The sequence below is a fragment of the Ursus americanus genome, chromosome 30, assembly GCF_024610735.1.
Source record: "Ursus americanus isolate L20-20 chromosome 30, mUrsAme1.1.p, whole genome shotgun sequence".
NCBI lineage: Eukaryota > Metazoa > Chordata > Mammalia > Carnivora > Ursidae > Ursus > Ursus americanus.
Genome location: NC_142156.1, coordinates 25,545,247 through 25,564,016, shown reverse-complemented (window position 1 = coordinate 25,564,016; position 18,770 = coordinate 25,545,247). Strand labels below are relative to the sequence as shown.

The 18,770-nt window shown below is 55.6% G+C and overlaps 1 protein-coding gene across 4 annotated transcripts; it reads right to left on the bottom strand.

Moving 5' to 3' along the window:
* Nucleotides 1-1,214: 1,214 nt before the first annotated feature.
* ANHX (anomalous homeobox) lies at nt 1,215-18,319 on the bottom strand. Of its 4 annotated transcripts, XM_045815675.2 has the most exons (8): nt 18,071-18,319; nt 15,639-15,766; nt 13,716-13,839; nt 12,528-12,714; nt 11,933-12,053; nt 7,313-7,429; nt 5,591-5,672; nt 1,215-5,317 (listed from the first exon to the last, which is right to left on the bottom strand). In XM_045815675.2, the coding sequence occupies exons 1-8, from the start codon at nt 18,317-18,319 to the stop codon at nt 5,231-5,233; spliced, it is 1,095 nt and encodes a 364-aa protein (XP_045671631.1). In that variant the 3' UTR covers nt 1,215-5,230. The 4 variants fall into 4 exon arrangements, with proteins under 4 accessions (XP_045671631.1, XP_087713602.1, XP_087713601.1 ...); XM_087857476.1 differs by lacking the exons at nt 13,716-13,839; nt 15,639-15,766; nt 18,071-18,319 and adding an exon at nt 10,226-10,518 and having other exon boundaries at nt 5,573-5,672; nt 7,313-7,448; nt 11,933-12,050; nt 12,528-13,050; XM_087857475.1 differs by lacking the exons at nt 13,716-13,839; nt 15,639-15,766; nt 18,071-18,319 and adding an exon at nt 10,226-10,518 and having other exon boundaries at nt 5,573-5,672; nt 7,313-7,448; nt 12,528-13,049.
* Between the last annotated feature and the right edge of the window lie 451 nt (nt 18,320-18,770).

Genomic DNA, 18,770 nt, shown 5'->3' with positions numbered 1-18,770 from the left:
GTGAGCTGCCAAAGCCCTGACGGAAGGAACTATTTTGTAGGAGACATTGTGCAGACAAACCACTGAAAAGTCAGAAGCGGATTATGCTCACTCTCGGAGACAAACGGTCTCTGGGGAAGCCACAGCCAATCTCCCTCCTGTGCACTGCTGCTGAGCAGTACGAGTTCTTCATATATTCTGCAGACTGAACCCATATCACATGGATGATTTGCAAATATTCTCTCCCATTCTGTAGGTTATCTTTTTAGCTTCTTGATAGTGTCCTTTGATACTTGTAAGTTTACAATTTTGTTGAAGTCTCATTTGTCTTTTTTTGTTATTACCTGTGCTTTTGATAATCATAGCCAAGAAATGATTGCCAAATCCAATAGACACATGGAAATATGTTTTAAAAAAAAAGACACTGACATGAGTTGGTGAGGACGTGGATAAATTAGAACCCTCGCACACTAATGATGATAACAAACTACTGCCGTCAACATGGAAAAGTTTGCAGTTTCTCAAAAAGCTAAACGCAGAATTAGCATACGATTGAGCAATATCACTCCTAGGAATATACACACACACGAACACAGGTACTCAACCCAAAACCTGTACACGGATGTTCACAGAAGCAGTATTCACAGTGGCGAAAAGGGAAAAACAAAGCACATGCCCACCAGCAGCTGAGGGACAAACTGTGGCATCTCCACACAGCAGAGTAAGAGTCAGCGATAGGAGGACTGAGGTTCAACGTTTATAAATCTTAAACATATTTTATGAGAAAAAAGCTGAACACACAAAGTCATAGATTATGCGATGCCATTTATATAAAATATCCAGAAGAGGTAAACACACAGACACAGAAACTAGTGGTTGCCAGAGGTCAGAGGGCAGCAGGAAGCCAGCAACTCGTGGGTCGAGGGATTTCCTTTCGGAGTGGTGAGCGTGATTGGAAACGAGATGATGGTTGCACGGTATCGTGCATGTACTGTCAAGGAACCGTACTCTTTAAACAAGTTCATTTTATGTGCATTTCACCTCATTTAAAAACAAAGAAGGGGCACCTGGGTGGCTCAGCCGTTAAGCGTCTGCCTCCGGCTCAGGTCATGATCCCAGAGTCCTGGGATCGAGCCCCGCGTCGGGCTCCCTGCTCGGCGGGAAGCCTGCTTCTTTCTCTCCCACTCCCCCTGCTTGTGTTCCCTCTCTCGCTGTCCCCTTCAAATAAATAAATCTTTATTAGAAAAAAAAAAGCAGCCCATGCTGTTCCACACCAAAGCTGTTCCGCACCAACGGGGGCTCCCGGGGATGAGACTCCAGGAAGTACATTCCATTGAGGGTATTCAGGCTTCTGTATTTTCATACTTGGCTGCAGCAGGGGGCACCTGCACCTCACTCCTGTCCGCAGCTCTCCTGCTCTTGATGCTAAAGGTACCTTCTGGGTCCCGCCTCGACCACTGACCAGCATCTGGCGGCCCACAAAACCTTGGAGGGAGGAGGATGTCTGCCTGAGCCAAAAGGGCTTTTGCATCTGGGAACTTGGAGCTGCAAGTGTTTTCGTGTGCCCAGGTCACAGGGGGCACGATACCCCCCAGAGAGGTGCCCCCTCTGACTCCGCACCCAGAGACAGGCCTCCATTTCATCCTACCTTCAAACTTTCAGCACCTCCAAGCCCAGAACAATTTCATCCCAGCCCTCACTGGGTGGGCGATCCCAGTACCACCGCAACCCCAGCAGCCAGACGGGATACGGTCTTCTGCCTGAGGCACCCGGGGGGTACACCGGAGACACCACAGTGCCTTGGGCCCCTTGGGAGGTGATCACTGGCAGAGGCAGGGACACTGTTATGGGTTGAACTGTGTTCTACAAAAGTTCCTATGTCAAAACCCTAATCCCCAACACCCCAGAATGAGACTGATACGGAAATACGGTCTTCAGAGGTGATCAAGTCTCCACCGTGATTATGTTGGTAGATTTTGTTGGCATAAACAAGAACTGGGCAGAGACACACGCACACAGGAAAAGTGCTATGTGAAGACTGGAGCTCTGTGGTCCCAAACCAAGGAAGTACCGGAACCTGGAGAAAGCTCCCCTTGAGCCTTCATGGCCATGACATCACCTACATTTCACACTTCCGGCCTCTAGGCCTGTGACACAGCACATCTGTTATTCTAGGCCACGTAGCTTGCGGGACTGTGTCACAGACCTTAGAGACCACTACAGGCACCTTCTGCCCTGTCCAGCAGTCTCCAGATCACCGACGGTGGGGGTGAAGGCAGGGCCCTTCACAGACCAAGGGCACTGCTGTGGTCACTTCTGGCCCTGACTGTCTGGGCGGTCTGGCCACAGCTCTCAACCTCCCGGGGCCCACACAACCATGAAGACAAGCAGAGGCAGAGAAGTCGGCCTCCCCGGAGCTGGTCAGTGAACATCCTCCTGCATTCCTGGAGCCTAGGAAGCCTTGGACACCTCTTCTGGGTCCTCTGTCAGCCGTCAGTCGTTTGAAGCAGCCACCAGATCCCTTTTCATCTCAGGACGGGAAGTGTCTCAGCCCAGGAAGAGGACCCTCAGCCTGGTCACAGCACCTCACCTATGTCCACTGGACCCAGGCTGGCCCAGTAAGGAGGTGAGGGCAGAACCGTCTGTAGGGCCAACACGCCTCCTCCCAGAGGGGCCTGGGAGGGAAGTGGGCCTCAGGGTGGGAGCTGGGTGGCAGCACACAGAGGTGAGGCCACTCCCACAGGCCTCCAGCCACACAGGACGTCTGACCACCACACAGGTGGCCCTGAGTCTCAGTCGATGGTCAGCTCCAGAGACTTCCGTCCATTTGCCACAAAACGGACACGATCCAGCTGGCTGAGTCCATGCTCTGGAACTTCCAGGATTGAGCCCGGTGTCTGTAAAGGGGAGGGGAAGGAAGCTACCCAGGAGGTGGCTGCACAGCTGGCCAGGAGGCTCTTGTCTCAGGCCGTGATCAGCTCACACATAAGTACCTCCCTGCGGCTCAGGAAAGGCCAAGCCTGGGATGGGTCCAGAGCTCCGCACATCTCCAGGGAAGGCCAGAGGGCAGCACCTCCCATCACGGCCCAGCGTTAATCCCTAACCCTCCCTACGGTGTTTACCAACTGTGGGGATATTTTACGCAGACTGTGAATGACTGAGGGCAGGACGTGCTTCCCACGGTGACAGGTAAAGCACGCCGAGTGACGTGCCTCCGCGACTAAAACAAATCACCACTCGGCTGACTGGTACACAAGGCTGAGGAGACTCTTCACGGCCGTGCACCTGGTGGTGCTGGTGCCGTTCAGACGCCAGAACTAGGTTAGCAACGTGTTCGTGAGTTACGAAGACGCGAGCACAGCGGAGAAACGCACAAGTCAATAGAAAGCTTGACGAGGAACGGCTTGTTCACACGGTTTACAGCACTACCGCCCAAAGTACACCAACACAGTAACTCTGCAGTGGAGAAGGTTGGCACCAAACACCCTGACGAAGTGACCAGGACGAGCACGGTCACGTGCTGTCTGGGGACAGGGTAAGAGCCTCACGTCGCTTCGGGATATTGCTGCCAAAAAGGCATTTCCTAAATGACAAGGAGACTCCAACATGGCCATTCTGGGGGACATTCTACAGAATAACTGGCCTGAACTCTTCCAAAGTGTCAGAGTCGTTAAAGCCCAGGAGAAGACGGGGCCTGTTGTGGGCTGAATGGCAACAAGACGGTCCAGGGACCCAGCACACGCTACGTGATGGGATTCATGTCATTTAGGGTATTGCTGGGACAACTGATGAGACTGTAACAGGGTCTGGAAGAAGGCGGTGAAGTACCACACCAACTCCCTGACTGGTGATCGCACCAGGAAAACGCAGAATTGCTTCTCTAAAGGAAACACATCCACAGAGTACAGGCATCGGCTCAGTAACTTGTTCTCAAAAGCGTGAAAGGAAAACACATGTTCTGTTTGCAACGTTTTTAAGTTTGCGACTGTTTCGCAATAAAGAAATATCTGACAACTAAAAGATTCCTGATTCTAGGGAACGGGATGCGAGTGAGCACCCCTGCGAGGAAGCACCTATCACAGCCGGGGCTTCTGCAGCGCCACTGTGGCAATGAGGAAGGGATACGGTGGTCCGGGTCTACAGAGCAAGGGGAGGGGAGCCACTGTCTCAGCTCAGACGCGCCCCGCTCAGGCAGCTCCCAGCGTCTTGCCATTCAAGCACCACACCCTAGATTCTCACGTCACTCCAACCTCTCCGCAACTACCACGCCGGCCTGCTCATTCCTCTCTACCCCACGCACCACTCAGCACACGACTTCCAACTGACACAGTGGGAAAGGCAAGCACCAGGGGCCTACTCCTGGACACGACCGTCCTGAGCGTCAAAGTCACCCCTGCCAGAGAGGGCCATAAACATCAGAAGTCACACTGCACACGGCCCCTGGGGCCCTGTGAGCTTGGCACCAGGGCAATACTCTTTTCCCACAACACAGTCAGTAAAGGGCAAAGGGCAGAGATGCCCACTGTAATACTGCATATAAAACAGACTCATTAGAAACAATCCCATCAACATGGTGCCAATGCATCGACCAGTCACACTCACACCGTCAACGGCCAGCCAGAGACACAAAGGCAAAGGACCGACAGGGACAAGTGTGCAAGATGTGGTTAAGTGAGTAAAAGTGGAAAGTTCCGAACATTGAACTGTAATTTAATTGGATAGAACTTTTACAAACACAATGAATTACAATCTTAGGGGAAAATGCACCCTGTCCCACCCTGCCTGAGCCATGCCACCCACACCAGCTTCTGTAGAAGCCCCCTACCCCCAAGACACCAAAATGTCAGAACACTGCCCATGCTCCACTCATCAGCCTAACTGGGTGAAGTCTGGCCTTGTCACAGGGCAGGGAGGGTAGACAGCAGTGCTATCTCCAGAAAGGCCTTCCCAGCCCAGAACCTGCCCAGGAGCTTGACTCCACAATCTCCTGTTGCCTGAGTGAAACAGACCCCTTGGGCTTCTGAGCTCAAGAGCGCTCCTCAAATGCTTCCTCTGATAAACTGAGCTGCCAACCAAACTATTCATACACGGCAGGGGGCTACGTAGCCTCAATGCTTCTCTCTGGAACCCCCCAAGGAACTCTGGGATCCTCTCTTCAGTCAGAATAAAGCTCTATGTAACATGTGTTGAAAGGCTAGATGTCCACACCTGCTCCCCTAGGGGCACTGGCTGGATACCCCAAAGGGACATCTCAACCCAGGCTGCCCCCGGACAGCTCAAGAAGCATCCTGGCTCCCCAGAAGGCATCGCTGGAGGCCGGGCCATCGGGCCACTGCACCTGGAAAGCCAACACAGCATTACACACAGAAGTACCTTCTGCCTGACTCCACCTTCCCACCCTGGCACCCCTAACCCCGGGACCCACCCTCTCTGGACTCAGTAAGAAACACGAGCCCACGGCACCCACCTCCCAGGTCCCGTTCAACTGATGTCCAGCCTTGAGGCATCCCTGCCCCTTGTTACCTTTGCCTGGTTTATTCAGTCCAAAGGTATGGCCCGAGGACCCAAGAGTGATGAGGGACACTCACAGTACCTGGTGGTAGGGTTTCACGTGGGTGGAGGGCAAGGGCTGGCTCAGGTCCACAGCAGAAACGGGGCTGGGGAAGGAGGGGCCCGGTGCCAACTCCAGGGGGCTGGAAAAGAGACGTCAGGACAAGCTCCACATCAAGGGGGCACCAGGTCACTGTCCGCCCTGTGAGCAACATGACCTGACCGCTCTCTGCACACAGGCAGCCCTTCCAGGTGCGAGAGGCTCTTCAAGGAGTGTCCTCCCACGGGGCCCTCCGGTGTGCAGGTGCTGGAGGGACCTGTGTGACACCTCAGGCAGCTGGCTTGGGCGAGGCAGACAGCACCTGAAGAGGCTCACAGAGAGGGGCCGACAGACGGAAACCTGAAGAGGTCAAGAAGGGACAGGCCCGGGGTGTGAGGAGACAAGAGGCCATCAGGATCAAACGGGGGCAGCAGCAGGGACAGCAGACTGGCAGTTCCCTAAAAAGGCAAACACACACCTACAGCCATTCCACTCCTAGGTGCGTTCGCACCCCAGAGACACAAACCCGCACGCATCCAGGAATGCTCACAGCGACCCCAACCCGGGAGCTCAGGAATGCCTACCAACAGGTGATGGATCAGAACCCCGTGGTCCAACCGCATCAAGGCACAGAACTCACAAATAAAGAGGAACGCACTGCTGGAACACACAGCAACGGGGGAAAATCCCAAAGGACTCAGAAAGAGCCAAAGAAACTAGACCCACCCCCCTCCACAAAATTCAAAACTTTTGGATTTCATTCACATGGAATTCTAGAAAATGCAGCTAAAGAAAGCAGATCTACAGTCCTGGGGGCGGCGGGGGGTGGCGGCAGGTGGGGCTGATCTACGTGGCTCAGCACATGGAGGGTACGGAAGGTGCACCCAGGAAACTACCATTTGTACCGTCTAAACACGGTGCTTCACTGAATGCCAACAATGCCCAATGAATCACTGTTAGAGGAGGACTCAAGGTCCTCAGAGCAAGGATGGGCTGGGCCATTGCAATGCAAGGGTGAGACGGCCATGAGGGGACCTGGCGGTAGCCTTCGCTCCATCCAGGTTCCCGGTCGTGAATGGAAAAGTCAGTCCACCTGCAAAGTCCACGTTTTCTGCCCTCTGGCTCTTTCAGCGAGCGGAACATGTGACTTGGACCACTCCCCTTCTCTCTCACACGTTGCCCTGTAATTCTGCCCTCGATGGGCACCTGGCCTTCAGCTCCCAGACTGGGGAGACTATGAGTGCTGGGGACCTGGTCCTGGCGGCCCCTATCGTAGATTCCCTGTCCACCAGAGGACCCCCGACTTCTCACACTCCTCCAGACTCTCCTGGCCTGTTGTCCTGGCCCCCACGGCTGGAGTCGGCAGCACCTGGGCTATTTACAGTCCTCTCAAGCACCTTTCAAACTACAGTCTGAAATATAAAATCAGGATCTTGATGCGGCTTAAAAACTCAGACAACCTCTGTCTGGGAGAAACAAAATGCCAAAAAGCGGCTTCTGGGATCCAGGGTGATCTTGGGGAACAGGCAAAGTGTGAGCACTGTCCTCAACACAGACACCCCCGTCTGCTCTGATATTGCTGGGTGCTCTTCTGTCTCCGGGAAACCAGCCTCTTCTGCTAGACGCAGGGTGGGAGTGATCATGTATTTTCCAGAAACCCATAAGAAAATGACTCTATCTGCACATGTGAGGTGCAAGTCTATAAACCAGGCAATATCCTACCCATGGCTCTGCGTGGCTCACCTCTGGGTTAGGAGGAATTCGGGAGGCTGTGTCAGCAGGAAGCCGCCCGCCTGTTGTGCTGCCTGGCCACCGCTGGTGCCTGGACCTTCCTCCAGGTACATGCTCGGGGGGTTGCCAACAGGTGGGTCAGCGAATCCTACACAGAAACAAATTCCACAACCCGGTGCTGGGAGGACAGAACATGGCCCACACGGAGCACAACTGAGACCTCCACGGAGAGAAGCAGCATCCAGCCTGGCCAGCCCCAAGTCTCAGCCTCCCTTGCTCAGGAAGTCAGAGTCACAACTGTTCATCTCAACAGCCTTTTTAAGTCAAATTTTAAGGACTTCAAATTTTGTTTCATCCACCCAGACTTTATGCCCGCCCCCAGTGCCAAAGACTCAGCACCCAGACCAGCCCCCCAGGCAGCGCGGCAGTGTGAGAAGTTCTCAGTCTGTCTCGTGCTGCTGGTTCATCAAAGCCTTGGCCATGTCCCTTCTCACCTTTCACCTCAGGCTTCACCAGGATTTCACAGAGATCCAAGGTATAGCTACCTTCCCTTGCCCCTCTCTCTACAGAAGATGTTACAGAGGAGATCTCTGTATACCTTTCACTCTTAGAGATAAGCCATGGTAGATCTGATCAGTTCTGGGTCGACAAACATTTCAGAGCGAAGGAAGGAAAGACGTCCACCAGGCGTCAGAATCCCTGACTTCGGACAAAGCAACAGGCCAGCTGGGCTGGGCGCACATTGTCCTCCCCGCTGTCTGCCAGCCAGCGGCCCAATCTTAGACCAAAGGAACTCTCCTGACCACTCGGTATGTGATTCTAACTCCACTTTCTGCTGTTTCCTCTTTCCTGCAGAACTCTATAAATACTCTGAGATACGTTAAATACAATTTTAGTGCTAATTTGAGCATTTCTGGTTCAAATTTAAAAGATCACTGGGTTACATCTTCTTCCTTCAAGAGAAAGACAAGAGGCCAAAAGCCCAGAACAAAGGGAGAGTCAGGGGAGGGGTGATTAGTGGGAGGGAGATGTCCCTGGGTCTGCAGACCCAGGACACAAGTACAGTCCTATGTTGGTAGGGCATCTGAAAGGAAGGTGGGGTATAGGTCAGGTCCTGAGAATCTTAAGGCGGGAGGCTGGGAGGGAGGGAGCAGTAAGGGACAGAGGGTGACATCCTGGTGCTCAGGCAGTCAGTCAGCAGGGAGGCTCACCAATTCCTACAGAACGTCACCCCTCACATGTGCTGGACCTGGTGTGAAGACCAGCTCCCCTTGTCCCCGTGTGAAGTTGGCCAGGGACCGCCCCACTCCAGCCTTGTTGGAAATATGGACAGGCAAACGTAGGTCTCTGACAGTGGAAAAAAAACATGGACAAATGAAAGACCAATATGATCAAACTGAAAAGCTGCCTGCAGAGCAGTGAGTCTCATAGGCTCTCCCTCCTTCTGACCCTCACCCTTCTCTGTTCAAGGAAGGGCCAGAGTCCACAGCCCCAATATTCCCGCCTTCAGACAACAAGGCATACTGTTTGAAACTCCTACTGAGAATACTCAACAAAAGTAAAAGATATGGCATCTATAAAAAGTAACACAATCTGTAACAAAAGGAAAATTCAAATGAAAAAAACAGCTTGGAATTCTCTTAAAGCATAACTGTCAAAATGGAATTTTGAAAGACAAACTTTAACACCCCCAAAGCACATACAATGAAAAAGAAGAGAAACATAAGAAAAAGGTAAGCATTTGGGGAGACCGGCCCAGGATTTCCAAGATCATCGTAAGATTTGTGCTCTGAAGAGAACGAAGAACATGGAGGGGGAAATTATCAAGGACCATTATCCAAAAACTACCTAGACCTTAGGGGAGACATTGTTATCTTCTTTAAATTGAAAGGCTTAACAGAAAAGTGAATTAAAGAGACTCACACCTAGGACCATTACTGTGAAATTTCAGAACACCCAGATTCAAAGCAGACAAACAAAACAAAAAAATTCTCCAAGAAAGGAACAATATGCGACCTGCAGAGAAGCCAACAGGATGCCAGCAACATCAGATGCTACAGTGATACGAATGTATCTGCAAATATCTAAGGAATATTCAAACTCAAACTTCTGTCCCTGCCAAATTGTTCATCAAATGTGAGGGCAGGTTAAGGACAATTTCACAGCACATAAGGACTCAAAAAATTCCTCTCACAAGCCCCCTTTCCTGCACTGTTAAGTGAAGACGTTCTGAAACAAAACAAAGAAGTCAATGAAGACAGTGCAAGACCCGCAGTTCAGGGAACACTGACCCAGACCAGAGAGCCAATGACGGGAGCCATCCTGGGGTGCTGACTCCACACCTGGTCTAGGAAAACATCACCTGGGTGGAAATGGGAAGGAGGGCTCCCAGCCACCAGTCTTTAAAGGAGACACCTGGAAAACTGGAAGAAGTTACAGATGTGATAAAATCAGGTAATATAAGAAAAAAGGAAGGCAACTGGAAATCCCAAGAAAGTAAAGATATAACCGCAGAAAACTAAGAAATTTAGGTGACAGGCGAATTGATGCTGCCAGTGTCCTTACAAGGGAACATGTCACAAGATGCTTTTGTACTTGGTAGACAAATATATACCTAAATACATATTCTTCAGAGGAAGTTGTAGCCCCCACAATAACGAAGCTGAAACTGAGGAAATGATACTTCAGTCATGAGATGCGCTTAGCTGTCCTCTGTTGCAGCAAGTGGTGACAGGAGTGTGAGTGCAGGGGCGGCAGCGGTCTTGTTTCGACTCCTTCCTCACTGTCGTACTTTTAGTCGTACGCACGTTTTACTTTGCAAACTAGAAAAGTAGGAGAGTGCTGACCCTTCCCACACTGCAAATGAGACCCAAGTAGCTGTGGCATCTTGTGCAGAAGAGCATGGTCTGTCTGGAATGGACCCACCTGTGGAGCTGGGCTCACCGAGGGCAGTGATGGACACAGCCACAGCGGCATCTGCAGGGTGCATCATGAGGTCCAGCCCGTGGCCACGGACCAGCTGCCCAGTCTGGAAGGAAACTTCCTTGGAGGATGCCAGTGCAAGGGACATCAGCCACGACTCAGGGGCAGCCATAGAAGGGTCCAGCATGTCACTGCCGGCAGTCAGAGGACAGAGGCCAGGGCCTGGGCAGATGTGGGGGAGAGTGGCAGGACTGTGGCCAGGCCCCTCCTGGTACATCTCACCACCCTGCAGAGACCTGGGAAAGACAGCAAACACCATCCCCTGGAGGGCAGAGACTCCCTCAGGCCAGGGCAGAGGGGCCTGGGAGGACACTCAAGCCCCATTTGGGAATCCAGGTTCCCGACTCAACTCAGCCACTGACGGCTGTGGGGCCCACCACATCCCTAACCACATTGCTTTCACCTGTGGCTCCCAGGGTTCCAGAACACTAAAAAAAAAAAATACTATTACTGGAAACCTAAGACACAGGGGCAGTTCATTTAAAAGGACCTTCAATGAAGCATTGTTCCCCAACACTAAAAGCAGGAAATGATTAGGAAGACCTTAACAGTGGAGTGAATGATGATGGCTGACCTTACAGGAATATTAGGCAACAACTGATAATAATTTAAAGACTCGGGGCGCCTGGGTGGCACAGCGGTTAAGCGTCTGCCTTCGGCTCAGGGCGTGATCCCGGCGATCTGGGATCGAGCCCCACATCAGGCTCCTCTGCTATGAGCCTGCTTCTTCCTCTCCCACTCCCCCTGCTTGTGTTCCCTCTCTCGCTGGCTGTCTCTATCTCTGTTGAATAAATAAAATCTTTAAAATAATAATAATAATAATAATAATAATAATAATAATAATAATAATTTAAAGACTCGTTATTCCACCCTCGCTGTGTCTCAGATGGTGCTCCTGGGCTTCTGTGACCCCCCCCCCCGCCCCTGTCATTTCTGCAACAACCTGCGTCGTATGCCCTCCCCATCTCGAAGATGAGAAACGCACAGCACTTGGAGCTCATGACAACCTGCCTACGTTCACACACCTGGGCAGTGCCGGCATGCAGGGGAAGGGCCAGGCACAGGGAGTGTCATGAGAGATGCTGAGGTCACAGTGGTAAATGGAAAAAGTGTCCACATCTTGATGGTTACACAAGGGGGAACCCGGCCCCTCCCTCAGACCTAGTCCTGCTGATGGTCGGCACTTTCCTTATCCTTACATCAGATTCGTGCCTCATTTCAGGTGAGGGAATGTCCTTGGACAGTGCCTAGTGGATACTCAGGAACTCAAGAAATGTTAGCTGTTACCGACTCAATCACATAGAAACAATACAAAATACCAGAAACAAAAAAGAAAGAATAGCTGGGGTTTGCCTTTAGAAAGTAAGCTTGCATGTGTTTCTTTCCAACTCTGTTTTCCCCATTCTCCAATATGTCCATGAAGTCAGGCTGTGAGCCGGGCTCCGGGCAGCAAGTGTGGGGTCCCTGACGTGGACTCCTTACCAGGGGCTTCCCCACCCCAGAGTCACAGAGGTCTCTGTTCTCAGCAATCACTGACCTGGTCCCACTGTCAGCTCCAACATTCACATGCCTGGTCCGGGCCTGATCACCCACCCAGGATGGGGAAACTGAATAGGGTGATGGTCCCACAGGCTGCGGGGACAGCAGTACCTGGCAGGCAGTGGCTTCGGCAGAGTCTCATCTCCAGAAAAGTCTGGGGCCAGGGCCAGCGACTCCCACGGCCCCTGAGCGGTCTCCCTGGACTGTGCAGGCCCATCTTCCTCCCTTCCTGCTGAAAGCCGAACAGATGGGGGTAGGCTTGCTGGCGCTCTGAGCCCCAGCCAGCTTCCCTGCAGGTCAGCAGCAGCCCTGCTGGCTGGAAGAGGGTGTTACTACTTGTAGTTACTTGTAGTTACTACTTGTAACTAGTAGTACTTGTAGTTACTACTACAAGATCCTTTGTCTGTCCTTTAAATGTCTTGTCGGAACCTCTAAGTCCTGGCGGCTGGCTCGCTCCCTGTCTGCTCACGGCCTCCTGCCCGGGACACACAGTAACCTCTAAACGCAAGACAGCCGCCGCAGCCTCCCTGGGGCCCATCCCGAGCCGCCACCCCCGGCCGTGTGCTGCAGGGATCTCGCTCCCAAGAGGACGTCCTGCGAGTGCAGACTTGGGAGGGCAGGGCCCCCAACTCGGCCTCGCCCGAGGGGCCGGGCGTCGGGAAGAATCCCAAGTCGCACGCAGGGTGGGGCCCTCGCAGCCACTCACCTGGCCGCGGAGGCCTGTGCACACCCCCAGGGCCGAGGCGGGGGTGGCCGGCGGGCTGCGGGGGGTCCTCTGCCGTGTAGTCCGGGGCCAGCAGACGGCGCTCAAGGGCCCTCTGGCGCCGCCGGTAATTGGCGAACCAGTTGTACACTTGCTCTGCGCTCAGGCTCGTCTCCAAGGCCAGGTTCTCCTGCCCCAAAACAGCACAGCCTCGAGCGCCGCCCGGGCGACGCGAAGGGGCGGCCTCCGCCACGTCCTGCAGCCCAGCCCTGCTCGGCCCGGGCGCCGCGGCCCCGCCGACGCAACCCGCCCACGGGAGGGCCCGGGAGCTCAACGGCCTGCGACCGACGCACGGGACACGGCGCGGCGGCCTTCCGAGGGCCGCGGACCCGCGAGCGGCGGAATCCCGCGGGCAGAGCCGCCCGGGATCGCGGGCAAAGCGCTGCCGATCCGACAGCGAACGTGGCGAGGGAGCTGACGCCAGGAGCGCCATCTGGGTTGCACAAGCCCCCACCCGGGAAAGCCTTGCTGACTGGATGAGGGCGACACGTGGGCGGAGCTAACACGGGAGCGCTCTGCCGATTGGACAGAGAACGTGACGGATGGAGCCGACACGAGGAGCTCCCTCTGGGTTGGACAAGCCACCACCCCGGAAAGCCTTGCTGACTGGATGAGGGCGACACGTGGGCGGAGCTAACACGGGAGCGCTCTGCCGATTGGACAGGGAACGTGACGGATGGAGCTGACGCCAGGAGCTCCCTCTGGGTTGGACAAGCCACCACCGGGAAGGCCTTGCTGACTGGATGAGGGCGACACGTGGGCGGAGCTAACACGGGAGCGCTCTGCCGATGGGACAGAACAGAGAAGCGGGCGTAGAGAACGGGCCCCGACTCAGGAACGCGAGGAAACCAAGCCCCTCGGTTCGCGTCTCGCGGGTTCCCGCGTAGCCTCACCCCGCTCGGGGCAGCGCTGGAGGGCGTCCCCCGCCCTGGTACCCCGTGCCTGGCCGCGTGGGGACAGATGACCCGCCGCGTGTGCAGGGTCAGGGGCTGCTGCCCGCAGGGAAGCTCAGGCGGGCGGCAGCCGCCAGCGCCCTGGCGGAGGGGAGGGGCGGGGAGGGCCAGGTGGGGGTCGCCTGCGGGCGGGGGCAGCTCGGGAGCGCGGCCCGGCGTCCGTGTGCTCGGCTCTTACCCGCTCGGCCTTGCTGGGGTTGGCGCTCACGCAGGAGGCGAAGTCGTGCAGCTTCCGGCGGACGTCTCCGGGGAAGTTCCGGCTCTTGAGGCCGTCGGGGCAGAGCGAGCGCGGGGGCGGGTTCCTGCGGAAGCGCAGCGAGGACGCGGTCGCAGACGCCGCCCGGGCTCCACCCTCTGAAGCGCGTTTTCACCCGCACGCCCCCGGGGCGGCGCCAGAGCCGACCGCCCCAGCTGCCGGAGGCGGCGACGAGGCTACCGAGGTCGGCGGTGCCACTCACGTTCCCGGGCACGGGCATGACTGTTCCCGACAGGAAGCAGCGATACAGGGACAAACGGTACCCGCAGGGACGCCCGAGACACTCGGACGCCAACCGAACAGATGGCCGTGGGGGTCACACAGCATCCTCCGTGGAGCTTCACGCTGCACTCCCCAGTCTCCCCGCAGGCCCCGGTTCCGTGCATCTCCCTGAGAAACCTCTCGCTGAGGTTATTACCTCCTCCGACACGTCCAGCCCGTCGGCACACCGTGCGCACCCGCCCTGACACACGCAGACTCCCGAGAGCGTCCTGCCTCTGCTCCCGTACCAGCCACCCGAGGGGACACCGCCGCCTCAGGTGCCGGACCAGCCATGGCTCTAACTCCGGCAGCACACCTTCCACCTGCCCGCGTGCAGGCCTCTCCGCCACGGCTCCGAAGAGCCCGCGGCACCCCACGCAAACAGAGAACAAAGGTGGCATGTCCTCTACTGCGCACATCCTCGGTCCAGCTCCCCCGCGCTGAACTACGACATCTACTCTGTGTCCTCTCTCCTGTCCCTTGTCCGCACCCCGTGTCAGCGCCAGGAGAGCAGGGCCCAGGCGACTATGCCCAGCAACTCCCACAGCACCCAGCGGTCAGGGGCCTGCTCACAAACGCTGCGTGTCCCCGAGTCCCACACTTACGGAACTGTCCTCTGCAGGCCATTAGCAACTAGATGGAGGGACATGACTGCACTCCTGAAGACCCCAAGGCTGACGAGCTGCTGGGCTCTGAGGACATCTCGTTCTTTGGCAGGCACCAGGAAAAGACATTCCCTCTGATCCGGAAGGAACCACCTCTTCTTCCAGTAACCAGGCCCCATGGCTCCAGAATCCCACCCCTCGGGCTGCCAGGAGCCCAGAGCGAGATCTACAGCCCTTCCCGGTCAGTGGGCAACACCCAAGGTCGAGCACAAAGGCCTGACAGTCCCCGTGTCTAGCCTGGAGTCCTGGCTTTGTACCTCTCTCTCCTGCGTAACCCTGGGCAAGTCCTGACATTTCTGTGCCTCAGTTTCCTCATCCATAAGTGGTGATGAAGGAAAAACAATAATTAGCAGTTGTACTGTTTCCTTCGTGCTGATAATGGCCATGTGGTAAGTACTATTAATGTGGACCCAGCCTCTCTCCTGTGCCAGGCAGTCTTCTGAGCACCACATACATCTCGTCTCATGCTGACATCACTCCCATCTTGCCCTCTCTGTAAAAGGTCCCGCAGCCCCGGGGTGGTGCTGCAGACCCAGGCCCATGGGAGTCAGAGGACCAAAGGCACGTGTGCTGGGCATCTCCCAAGGGAGGAGAAGACAAGAGGAAGAGAGGGAGGTCAGGATGTCCACCTGCTGCCCCCTTCGCTGTAGAGCCCTCACTGGAAGGCCGAGGCCCCTCCTCCTCGCACTGCAGGCTAGGCAGGCGTGCACCCCATCCGGCTGGGTGGGTGGAGGCTGTGGCTCAGTGCCCGACAGCCTGGCTGATGCACAGCCTGTTACCTTTTCATTGTTACTGGTTCTTCTGACTTTCCCTGCATTCATCCCCCCGTCTCTGCTTCCCCGCAGCCCCTCTGTGGATTGAGACAGCACATCCCTCAGGAGTCCTAGGGAGCACGCACAAATAAAGGCAAGCGGTGTACCTCTTTCTGCAGCGGAACTTCTGGACTGGGGTTAGCACGGCCACGCCCAGCCGCTTCATGACCAGACGGTAGTGAATGTCGTTCCAGAGCTGCACCAGCTCCTGGCTGCCTCCGGGCACCTGGCAACCCTGCGAGAAAACCCTGCTGAGACCCGGCCACCCTTGCCCATTCTGCAGCGCTGCCCTCCAACCCGACCTGACCCTCGGGAGGAGCTGCTGGCTGGGGTGCCGGGCAGTGAGGGCATGAGCCGCAGGGCCAGCACCCCAGTCCCGTCAGCCCTTCACCCCTCCCACAAAGCAGCTCTCAGTCACTCCTTCCAGGAGAGGGGCAGGAGGCAAGGGGAAGGTAAATGACAGGGGTTGTACAACACGCGAGAGGCAGAGCCACAGAGCCACGGATTTGAGGGTTCAAGTTCTGACCCACATCTTGCATGAAAGACCTTTCTCTCCCACCCAGCAGGGCTGCCCCCTTCGATGCTCAGTGAGTGCATTTTGAGCCAAGAGGGATGAAGGGGTTCTAGTCTGTGCCCACCACGTTCACCAGTCCAGTGCAGCCTGTCCACACAACCAGAGTCTGGAGATGGCCAAGGATGCCTGGTGCTGGCCGCCCCCTGACACAGCCCCTGCGGTCAGCGTGTGGGTCCCACATTCAACTCCAACATTCTCAGGATCACTCGGCAAGCGAGGTGCCAACAATCATTCAGCCTTCTCTCCACAGTAACAGAAGACCCCCATTTTGCGAGGCTGGGACTTGCAGTCTGCTGCCAGGATGCCAGCATCAGCCTAAGGCACAGTCATCAGGGAACCCACAGGGAGCCTTGCCAGCTGCAGGGCGTGGCCCTGGGCAGGCAGTGCCCGTTCTTGGTGTGGTGTCCCATCATCTCAGGTCTCCCCTACACGTCAGCTCCTCAGAGACACTTACGACTGTCCAGATTGACTTTATAATCCTTCTTCTGGGAGCTTTTCATCCCTGAGTGCCTCAACAGAGATTACAACTCCGTGTCTTCCCTTGTGTGTTTACTTTGACAGATTTGAAAAACTGAGCCCGTCTGACTCACAGGTGTTATGTTAGGTGTCGTGGATCCTGTCCTAAGCACAACCGAGGCGGCCCCTCCCTCACAGGGCCTGCAGTGCAGCAAAAGAACTGAGGAAGGAGCCACAGGGTGAACAAGACTCTACACTGGAGAATAAAGGAGGCACTGCCCAGACAGGGTGACATTTACAGCAGAAGCCGAGAAGGAAGAAAGGCACCAGCCACACAGAGAGCTGGGCTCCGGCCTCTGGCAGAGGGAGCAGCACGTGCTGAGGTCCTGAGACGGGGAAAGATCTTGGGAGTTGTAGGAACAGCAAGGAAGCTGCAGGGCGACTGTGAGGAGAGCAGGGAGAGTCTGACGGAGAGACTAGAGAGGAGGCAAGCTCAGATGACAGGCTCAGGGGCACACCGTGGCCGACCTGCTGTTTGCCAACTCTGGCTGCCCCATGAAGAACAAATCAAGGGGACAGGACGGGACTACACAGCCTGTGGGGAAGGGAGTGGAAACTGAAAGAACTGAGTATTTCGGGGCGCCTGGGTGGCTCAGTCGGTGAAGTGTCTACCTAGGGCTCAGGTCATGATCCTGGAGTCCTGGGATCGAGTCCCACGTCAGGCTCCCTGCTCGCTAGGGTGTCTGCTTCTCCCTCTCCCTCTGCTTCTCCCCCCGCTCATGCTGTCTCTCAAATAAATAAATAAAAATCTTTAAAAATAAATAAATAAATCTTTAAAAAAAAAAAGAACTAAGTATCTCGAAGGTAAACTCAGCATGAATTATGCATGAACTGTATGATGGGGTCAAAGAGGAAAAAACAAGCCCTCAAATCCCTTATTTGAAATCCTTTGAGCCAGACGTATTTTGGAATTCAGAATTTCTCTGATTTTAGGACGTGATGCAGGCATGTCCTATGTAGTGTGCACCGCCCCAGTGTCATCTGGGGCAGGCAGCATGCTGTAATCAAACATACCAGTATTTAAGTAGCAGAATGCACCACGGTCACAGTAGGTGACTAAAGACCGTAATGGCTTCACGTCAGCACAGGTCAGGTCGCATCAGTGCCAAATGAGTTGTGCATCCAAGTACTACCAGATGAGGGACAAAGATAATTTTGGTTTGCATTCTCAGTTACAGACCTGCAGCTAAGGGACTGAGGTCCTGCATCTGTCTGCCTGTCTTACTGACTGGGATCCCAACTCTCCAAGCCAGGACCACCAGTCAATACAGATCTCATAAATGGGTAGTTTGGCCTCGGACGACTAAGGTAGTTAGAACTCCGGAGAGTGGACCATCCTGGTGGGTTTACAGAACGTCTCCCCGGGGTCTTGCCGACTTGTGGGCGTTTCTGGTGTGTCTGCAATGGTGGGGGCTGTAGCTCTCTGCGCCCCTCACAGACTGGTCCTACCTCCAGCAGCCGGCAGGCAGCCTGGTGCTGCTCCTGCTGGGCCAGTACTCGGGCACACACGAGGGCCACGTCCGCGTTGTCCAGGAGGTGCAGGCGGAGCGGGCTGTCCAACACGGCGCCGACCAAGGGCTGCACCCAGGCTGGGTCATCCTGCAGTTCCCGGCACAGCCTGCCTGCGAGAGTCACCACCTCTGCCAAGGGTGGCCCACGGCCCCCAGTCTCCCTCAGCAGCCTCAGGAAGCTCTGCATCCCGTGTCAGGCTCGGCCCCCTGCAAACAGGACAACAGTCACGGCGACGGCCAGCGCTGCCCACTGGCTGACTGCACGTCAGTCCACAACTCTGCAAGGCCCCTCACGCCACAGGTGTTTGTCACATGGTGGTAGGCACTCGGCGGACACCGACGCCTTCCACAACTTCCCCTTCAGTCCTCGTTTGTGTGGTGGGTGCTCTCACGGCACTGCTTCTTCTCAGTCCTGCCACCCTTTCGTCTGCGCCCCATCCACAGGCCCCCCCCTGGTCCTCCATGTCTCCTCTCTCCATTTCCCTCCCCAGTCGTACACACACAAGGCAGCTTCGTCGTGCTTCACTCCTTCTCAGGGCTCGGTCAGGGCAGGGACCCTGTGTGCCGGGGTCATCAGACTTCCCCAGCATCCGCCCCGTGGATGCCACGGCCTCTGAGAGCAGCAGGGGCTTGGCCGA